The 9360-nt window shown below is 42.8% G+C and overlaps 1 protein-coding gene across 1 annotated transcript in view; it reads right to left on the reverse strand.

Moving 5' to 3' along the window:
* PTGFRN (prostaglandin F2 receptor inhibitor) overlaps window positions 1–5556 on the reverse strand; it is a gene marked incomplete at its 5' end in the record, with an annotated part of 61064 nt that extends 55508 nt beyond the window's left edge. The window contains 2 exons of the mRNA XM_007948667.2: window positions 904–1317; window positions 5178–5556. Coding sequence (XP_007946858.2) covers window positions 904–1317; window positions 5178–5556 — 793 coding nt within the window. The remainder of the gene's footprint in view (window positions 1–903; window positions 1318–5177) is intronic.
* Window positions 5557–9360: the final 3804 nt, after the last annotated feature.

Consider the following 9360-nt stretch of genomic DNA (forward strand, 5'->3'; position numbering starts at 1 on the left):
CATTCAGGTTTTTCCACTAGTTGGTATGTAGTCCAGTTCTGTATACTTCCTTTCAAAGCTCAGGGCTCCAGGATTATCTTCTGTATCTCTGTCAATTGGTTTTTCTTTTCTTTGTTGAAGAGGGTCTGTGTTGCTTGTCTGCCTATTCCTCCATCTTACCGGAAGTCCCTCTTCTTATGTTTTTAAATGGATTTTCTAAAATGCATTTTGTATTTTCTTAATTGTTTCTATAAGTGGAATAGGAAGATTAAAAGTAAAAAAAAAAAAGGCTAATTCACAAATGACAGACAAAGGGCTTCCTGAGCATCAAACTTAGGACTGGATGCTTCTAGGATATATATCACATAGGAAAGCAAGAAGAGGCCCAGCCCTAGAGAAGTCCTCACCTCACAGGGAAGGTACATCTGAGATGACCTGAAAGGCAGGCCTAGAGGATCCAAGTTACACAGGAGGTTTTGTTGTGAGCAGGGCACACTCCCAACAGCAATGGGGAAAGGCAAATCCATAGCTTCAGGAAATTCCAAACAGATGTAGCTAAGGAAGCAGGGTGTGGGCACCACCACACAAAGCCCCTCTGACCACCAGGCCTGACCCTATTATGACCATGGGACTATGGTACTTAATCTTTTAGTGAAAGAATTGTCTTAGTATTATGTGTTATGGTGCAGCTTCCATGGAAGCAAATTCGTATTAAAATGTAGCTGCAAAGCAAAACTGTAATGTATACAGCCCAAAACAAATGCAGTCCTTACTATACTACTAATACCAACCTTCTACTTCACCTCCAATGGGAAGGCTTCACATGAGGAACAGAAATAATTCTTGTCAGAAAAGCATAGGGATCCTATGGCCTTGCTCAAAATATAAGATAGGCTCTAAAATATATACTTTCCAGAAACTCACCTGTTGGCTGGATCACCACAGTAGCAACATCTACCATTTTTTCTTGAATTTCTTGCCAGGCACCTTGTTCTCCAATCCACTCACTGACGACACACTTGTATAAGCCCTGGTCTGCAGACAGAGCCCGGGATACAGAGAGGCGGTAAATGTCGCTCCCCACAGTGTCCAGACGCACATCTCCACTGTGGTAGCGCTGCTCATACCCTGGGCCCGGTCGGAACCTGCTTTCATGGGTCAGGGTGAGGATGCTCCGCCGGGCGGAGCTGCGGTGCACCTCCCATAGCACTGACAGGTGGGTGTGCAGCAGTGAGGTGGTGGAGGCAGAACAGCGCAGTTCAAAGGGCTCACCTTCCCGCAGGCTCAGGGCAGGGGAGGGCTGCGGGCTGGAACTCACGTGCAGAGCATCAGCTAGCACTGTGAAGAGAAAAGAGCTGCTTCAGCCAGACTGTCCACGGTCACATAAAATGCAGCAAATAGTGGCCATTTTCTAGGACTTTCTGTTCTGAATCGTGACTGCTGCTGCAACCAGGGATACCCGTCTACTCTCTTAACCTGTTTTAACACCTAGATGGGCATGTTTTCCCATTTTGATTCATGCATCATTGCAACTGACTTTCTTAAATAAAAAAGAAAGCACTGAAAAACCCCCCTGTGGTGCAAACAGGTACCATGCTGGCTGCTAACTGAAAGGTTGGAGGGTCAAGTCCACCCAGAGGTGCCTTGGAATATAAGCATGGTGATCCACTTCTGAAAAATCAGCCGTTGAAAACTCTATGGAACGTAGTTCCATATGGAACTGTACTAAACTTTTGGTTAGCAGCCCAGCACTTAACCTTTTGTGCCACATACAGTGTGATGATTCAGAGTTACTCTACAGCAACTGGTTTACTAATAATTAGAACTAGAGCTCTCCATGGAACCAGGATACAGACTAATAGAGAGAGGAGAGAGAGGTGTGTCCTAGAGGTCGCACTCTGAATTCAGACTTCTAGCTTCTTAAACTATGAGAAAATAAATTTGTTTGTAAAAGCTACCCACTTCTGTTGTTTCTATTATAGCAGCACTAGATAATTAAGGCAGAATTGGTATTGAGAAGTAGGGGTACTGCTCTAACAAAACACTTACGATGTAGAAGTGGTTTTCAAATTGGGTAATGGGTAAAGGCTGGAAGAGTTTAAAGATGCTTAATAAAAGCCTAGATTGCTTTGCAGAGACAACTGATAAAATTATGGACATCAAATGCAATTCTGGTGAGGCTCAGAAGGAAGTGAGGAGAGCTATAGAGAAAGTCTCTATCATCTTAGAGAAAAAAAAAAAAAAAAAAAAAAAAAAAAAAAAAACCACTTCCTGTTATCTGTGCCTTGGAGATATGCTCCTGTCATCCTTAGGCAGGTTACCTCACATCTCTGTGCCTCAGTTTCCTCATCTCTAAAAATGAGATGACAACTGAACCTACTTCATGAGGTTGATGTGAAGGTTAAACAAGTTAATAATAATAGAAAGTGACTAGAACAATGTCTGACACTTAAAAATCACTGTAAAATAATTGGTAATATTATCATATACCCCTTTGGTTAGTTAGGACACAGGACTAGAAAAGGGAGCCTGTGGTATCTGGAAATGAGGTGTCCTTCTGAGAGTTAAGGCAGCAAGATCCATAGTGAAGAAAGGCTAGCATGAGCTGCCTGTGGCCTGGAAAATTACCAAGAATGGTGAGGATGACCAGAGTATTCCACGGGATAGGAATATGCCAGAGAAAGCTGAAACTGGAGCTGTCAGTCTCTTAGGGCCCATTGGAAGGCGGCTCAGGGCTTCTGCAGAGTGTAGAAAAAGAGGGCCAGAGACTAAGGAAGTAATGGTGAGCACTATTTAGAAAGAGAAGCCAAATGCAATGGGCACTGGAAATCTGATAACAAGAGAGAGGCCTCTGTCAAGGGGCAGAGAAAATATAACAGGCTATTCTATGGGTCATCTCTATTCATCATCTCTTTGGTTTTGCCCCCATCCCACTCTCAGAAACTAACTCAATGTCCATGAGTTAATCAAGGATGACTCTGGGTAACACAAAAGAACAGTCTATACCTTTAGAAGGAGCAAAAACCCATCTCTGTTACAAAACGAACATGATGACATCCTAGTATACAGAATAAACTATATTGTGAGTTTAGTTAACACGACTCAGTTCCCAAGGCCATTTCATCCCTCAAGGCATGGATAAACAGCTGCAAGACCAGTGAAGCTGAAGGTCAGGGGGACCCTGGGTAATGCATGTTCCCTGCCGGAGACTCCACCTGCACAGCCAGCCAGTCTCTCTTGGTCATCCATCTGCTTTCTTAATCCAAGGAGAGCCACCTCTTACTCCTACCTTCCAAAGCATGGATAAGAAACAAAAAGATAGTGGGGGAAATTTTCCTGCTGCCCTCTGACTCTTCAAGCTGAGAATTATAAAGGGAGTCAAGGGTGAGTATGACCAAATGAATATGTAACCAACCGATGCTACCAAGCTGATTCCAACTCATGGCAATTCCATGTGTCAGAGTTGAACTGTAGGGTTTTCAGTGGCTGATTTTTCAGAAGTAGATCACCAGGTTTCCATTCCAAGGTGCCTCTGTGAGGACATGAACCGCCAACCTTTCAGTTAGCAGACAAGAGTTTTAGCTATTTTCACCACCCAGGGACTCCAATGAAGATGCAACATCTCTTTTCTAAAAGTAATACTTTACCCAACTCCAATGCAAGGATGTCTTATGGGACTTAAAATGTACCTATATTGGGAATTTTCTATAGGACCAAGAAATAGGCAATGAAAAGGTAGAAATTTCATGTTTTAATACCTACATGATGGATACAGCTGTTTTCTCTCCTCGTGAGTTTTATGAAGGACCAGGATCTGAGATATGGTATCTACTCCACAAATCATTACAAAAGGAATGAATGACTGGGTCAGTGCTTCCTTTTTACATCATCATACACATCTTCTACTTTTCTGATCTTTAACTACATTGTTACCCTGACTTAAATCCTCTTCGGAACAAGGCAGATTACAAATAAATGCATAATTTAAGTAATAATAATAACAAAAATAATGTTTCTATTTTGTTAACCTCAAGCTAAAATCATTTGTTCCTGCTCTTTTCCAAATTAGCTCTGTGATTTCAGGCAAGTAATTAACAATGCTTTTCTACATCCTCATGTGCATATTAAGGAAATATCCTGCTCTATCTTTTTCATCGGGTTCAGAGAACTGAATGTGTAAGTAAATGTAAGAGGACTCAGAAAACGGAAAAAAAAAGGACAATCATTCCAGATATATAAAAAACTAAAAACCAAACTTGTTTTCAACTGATTCTGATTCATGGCAATCCCATGTGTGTCAAAGTAAAACTACACTCCTAAATGTTTCCAGGGGTCGTGATCTTTCAAAGGCAGATCACTAGGCCCTTCTTCCAAGGTGCCTCTGGGCAGATTTGAGCCTCCAACACTTTGATTACTAGTCCAGCAGTTAACCTTCTGTGCCATTTTTACAACTAGGTCTATTTTGTGTTCCATCATAAGCTAGCAGTGACCACATCATTCTTTCTGTCTATATAACCCATAATAACTTCTGGTACCAACACACACTTAAGACACAAAGGGCACAAAAGAAAGACATGAACTGTGCAGTATCTATTATTCCCACAAACTCAAACATCATCATCATGACCATCAACTTCTTGCCACTAACCTTCTTGGAATGCTCACTATGGCACTGTTGTAAAGTTTCACACATATTAATTCATTTTAGTCCTCATTGCCTTTAAGTAGGTGCTATTTTACAGTTGAAGAAAGTGAAACATAGAGGGGTTATATAACTTGCCCATGACCACATGGCTGACAACTATAAGGGCCGGGAATAGGGCTTAGTGAGGGCAGGGGACCTGGCTCCAGAGCTGGGCTCTCCACCACCATACCTGCCAGTTCCAACAGGATGGATCAGACCATGGAGTAAAGAAAAGGCCTTCAGAGGCCACTTGGCCTGGCCTCCACCTTTAATCAAGTAAGATACTATTACTCTGTTAGACAGATGAAGGAACAGAGCCCCAGAGTCCATGATAAAGTCACCCCTAGACAAATGGCCCTCAGAAGGAAGGTTGGGCAATCCTACTTCCGTAGTGATACTGCCTCGGAAACCCAAGGAGGGGTCGCTATGAGTCGGGGCTGACTCGACGACACATAACAACAACAGACAAATGGCAGAGGAAATGTGGTATAACAACCCCACACAAGGACTATACCTTTAACCTGCACTGTGTCTTCATAGTTGCCTTGGACGGTGGCATCTGTGCTGGGTGTTGAACACTTGTAGTACCCTTGGTCTGAGGGCTGGACATTCCTTATGTGGAGCTCCACGGCATCATTTGCTGTCCGCCTCAATAGGATCTCACCCCTCTGCAGCCGCTCCCGGTACAGCTGGGCTGGGAAGCCTGCTTCCCATGTGCTTGCAAGCTCCACAAAGACGCTCCCCAAGGATGAGAAGCTCCAGTCAAAGTTCTGCTCACTGGGGCCATCATAGTCACTGACATTGCAGGGGATGACCAGCTCAGTGTCAACCACCCGGACCAGGGTCCCTGTAGGAACTCTCACCACGCGCCCCTGACAAACAGCTGCAACAACAAGAGATGAAAGGCAGGTGTTTAGTTACAGAAAATCTTCCCAGTATCAATGTGCCAAGCCTGTGGAGATTACTGCTCATGGGCACAAGGCAGAAAACAGTGACATGGCATCCTACCTGATAAGAAGCTGGATGCTATGCCACCAGTATTTCAAATACCAGCAGGGTCACCACGGTGGGCAGATTTCAGCAGAGCTTCCAGACTAAGATACACTAGGGGAAAAGGCTTGGCTATCTACTTTTGAAAATGAGTCAGTGAAAACCCACAACAAGGTTCACAACAGAATATTGTCTGATATAGTGCCGGAAGATGAACCTCCTAAGTTGGAAGATACTCAAAATACACAGTGGCCACAACAATGGACTCAAGTTGCCAATGGTCATGAAGATGGTGCAAGACAGGGGAACGTTTCAATCTGTTGTACATGGGTCGCCGGGAATCAGGGCCAAATAGATAGCAACTAACAACAGTGGCACCACCTTCGTCTATGAAGAAAGAGTTGGAGACCATCTCTAGGACTATAAGCTGGGACTATTCTGCTGAAATGAATGCCTCTTACACAACCAGTTTCCCAGGATTGACAGGGAGGAAGAAAATTATTAACAGTTGGCTAACCATACACCTACATAGCTACTTTCTTTCCATTACTATTTAACATATCATTACCACTCAATATGATGTAGAAATATTTTAGGTTTTGTGTGAAAGAGAAGGACACAGCTACTTAAGTATTTACTTTCTGCCCACCCTATGTCACCCCTCATCCCTAGAGACCATTCCCTGGGGCTCCTGAAACTTGATTTACAACGATGGATGCCAATTTTTAAATCCTAGAGCAGCCTGCTGATAAAATGATTTAACTCTGGTTTTCTGACATTGTCTATAAATTAATTTTAAAATATGAGTACTCTACTGAGTATTAATTTTCTATTTTCTGGCTCATTTCCTTCTCTCTACTCTTCACCCTGATCTAAATTCACAATGAGGATGGAGAAGTACAAAGAGAGCAGTGCCGTGTCTGGATGGCTGGGGAAGAGCCTAGTGGTCAAAGCCAAGAGCTCCCTGGCATTCCATTCCCTGGAAGCACAGAACTCATAGGGCCATTAGGGACTGTCATTTGTGAATTTTGTCTTTTGAGAAGGATTCATTACAATGAACATCAATACATATTTTTAGTGTATGTACTACATTTACTGTGTTCAGCATTTTAATTCAGATCAAATGAACTTGTATGGTTCTTTCATGATGCTCTACGAACATAAGCACTAAGATATATAGGAAAATGCATGAGCTCTGAAACCCAGAAGACTGAAGCTTAAATCTGAGAGATATCACTTAGCTTTGGTTTCCTTATCTATAAAATGGGGCAGGAAGGATTCAATGAGTCAATTAAATACAATGCCTAGCTGAGAGTCTGCCATGTAGTAAGATATCAATAAAACAGGAAACTCCCACTATTTTTCAATTTTGTGTTTTTACCATTGTTGTTTTTCACTGGTTTAATTAATGTTTTCCAAACTCTGGGTTACCATCCATTACCGAAAACACCAAACTCATTGCCATGGAGTTGACTGCAACTCATAGCAACCTCCATTGAGTTTCCAAGGCTGTAAATCTTTATGGAAGCAGACTGCCTAATCCTTCTGCAGAGCAGCTGGCGAGTTCAAACCACTGAACTTTTGGTTAGCAGTCAAATGCCTTAACCACGATGCCACCAGAACTCCTCTGGCACCCATTAGTGGGTTGTAAAAGAAATCTATAGGTTTTTTACAAGTTTATTTTTTTAAAATGAAATTGAACAGAAGAGGAAGTATCACAGTACATTGGACTTGTTAGGTGCCATTAAGTCAGTTCCAACTCACGGTGACCCAATGTAAAATAGCACAAAACACTGCCTCACAATCACTGCTATGCTTGAGTCCTGTTGCAGCCACTGTGTCAGTCCATCTTGTTGAGGGTCTGCCTCTCTTTTGCTGACCCTCTACTTTACCAAGCATGAGGTCCTTCTCCAGGGACTGGTTCCTCCTGCTAACATGTCTACAGTCCATGGGATGAAGTCTCACCATCTTTACTTCTAAGGAGCATTCTGGCTATACATCTTACAAGATAGGTATGTTCATTCTTCTAGCAGTCCATGATATAGTCAACATTCTTCACCAACATCATAATTCAAAGGACACTGGACTTAATAAGGGGTAGACACTGTTTCATTATTTGGAGTCAATACTGTTATGTAAACAGAACTATTTGTGTACCAGATTATATCTTAATTTGGGTCAGTGTCCAAAAAAAGTTGAGAAACGCTTTTCCCCCCTCACTATCATTTACTTTGAAAAGGAAGCAGCCATATTAGAGAAACAGTGACAAGGACAGTGTGGGTTCTACCGGCCTTCACTCCCAGGCCAGCTGGGGGCAGGTTGAAAACTGATCTCCAGTTCCAGGAAAAGCTTCTGAACCCTAAATCACTCTCCTCAAAAATAATTATTTTTATTTTTAAGGAGATACCGCCTCGGAAACCCAAGGAGGAGTCGCTATGAGTCAGAAATGACTCAGCGGCAGTGAGTTTGAGTTTTATTTTATTTTTTGGTCACTCAGGAGAACCAGGGGTCACATTTCTTCTTAGGGAGAGTAGTAGAGTCAGCTCAAACACTGTTGAGAAGTGCTGGGCCATGCTGCTCTTGTTTCTCAGTGTCGACAAGATGATGTTCATGACCTCAAACCACCACTTCCGGCAAACATGCTGCATACCCACAGTTGCTACCCAGCTGCCTTCCCTTCCCGGTAACTGCCCTCAGATGTGGCTGACCCTTCACCCTCAGTCCTAGGGTGGGCACCAGGACCAAATGAGATCATAAGAATTCTCCTAGCTCTTTCTACTGAAGCATCTAGGAAGGACATTTCCTCTCCCTTGGGAATGAGGGTACTGGAAAGACAATTTACTCTGAAGCTGGATGTGGACAGCCCTCTGTGGAAGCCATCAACAGTAAAGAGACTGAGGCCAACACCTGGACCAGAGGCATGGAGAAAACATGTGCTGATGGCATAATCTGAGCCTCTGGATCCAGCCACGTCTTCTAAATAGTTTCACATGCACATGGGTGTGCGCACATGCACACACACACACACACACACACCTGGTTCCTCTGGGCATTTTAGTTTTTTACAATTCCATTCACCCCCACCTGTGTTTTTTATTAAGCTAATTTCTGTCACTGGCAACTCAAACACCATTGACATAATACTTACCCACCAACAGTCACCAACTTTCTAAAATCATTATCACCACAGCTTGTAAAAGAAATAGGTGATTAAAAAAAAAAAAAAAATTAATTTTAGAGACAACTAGGTGACTCTGAATCTCACAATGGGATTTTCACCCTGGCAGAGACTCTTCCAAAACTAAACTCACTGCCATTGAGTCAATTCTGACTCATAGAGACTCCCATTGGGTTTCCAAGGTTGTAAGTCTTTACAGAAGCAGACTGTCTCATCTTTTTTCTGCAGAGTGGCTTGGTGGATTTGAACCACTTACCTTTTGGTTAGCAGCCAGATGCCTTAACCCTATACCACCAGAGCTCCTTGGTGGACACTCTTAGGAAGAAACAAAATCTAGTGTTTATCCTCTTTGTGCCTCAGTTTCCTCATCTATGAAATGAAGACAACAGTCACTGTACCCTCCTTAGAGCTGTGGTAATAAAGATTAATCAGCTAATGCAGGTACAGTGTCCATAGCAGTGCCCAGTACATGTTAAGGGTGTGCTGTTACCTACTATGTAAGCCACCTCTGGCATAAACCTAATCCATA

The sequence above is a fragment of the Orycteropus afer genome, unplaced genomic scaffold (genome assembly GCF_000298275.1).
Source record: "Orycteropus afer afer isolate SDZICR_OR568_19922 unplaced genomic scaffold, OryAfe1.0 scaffold00010, whole genome shotgun sequence".
Lineage (NCBI taxonomy): Eukaryota > Metazoa > Chordata > Mammalia > Tubulidentata > Orycteropodidae > Orycteropus > Orycteropus afer.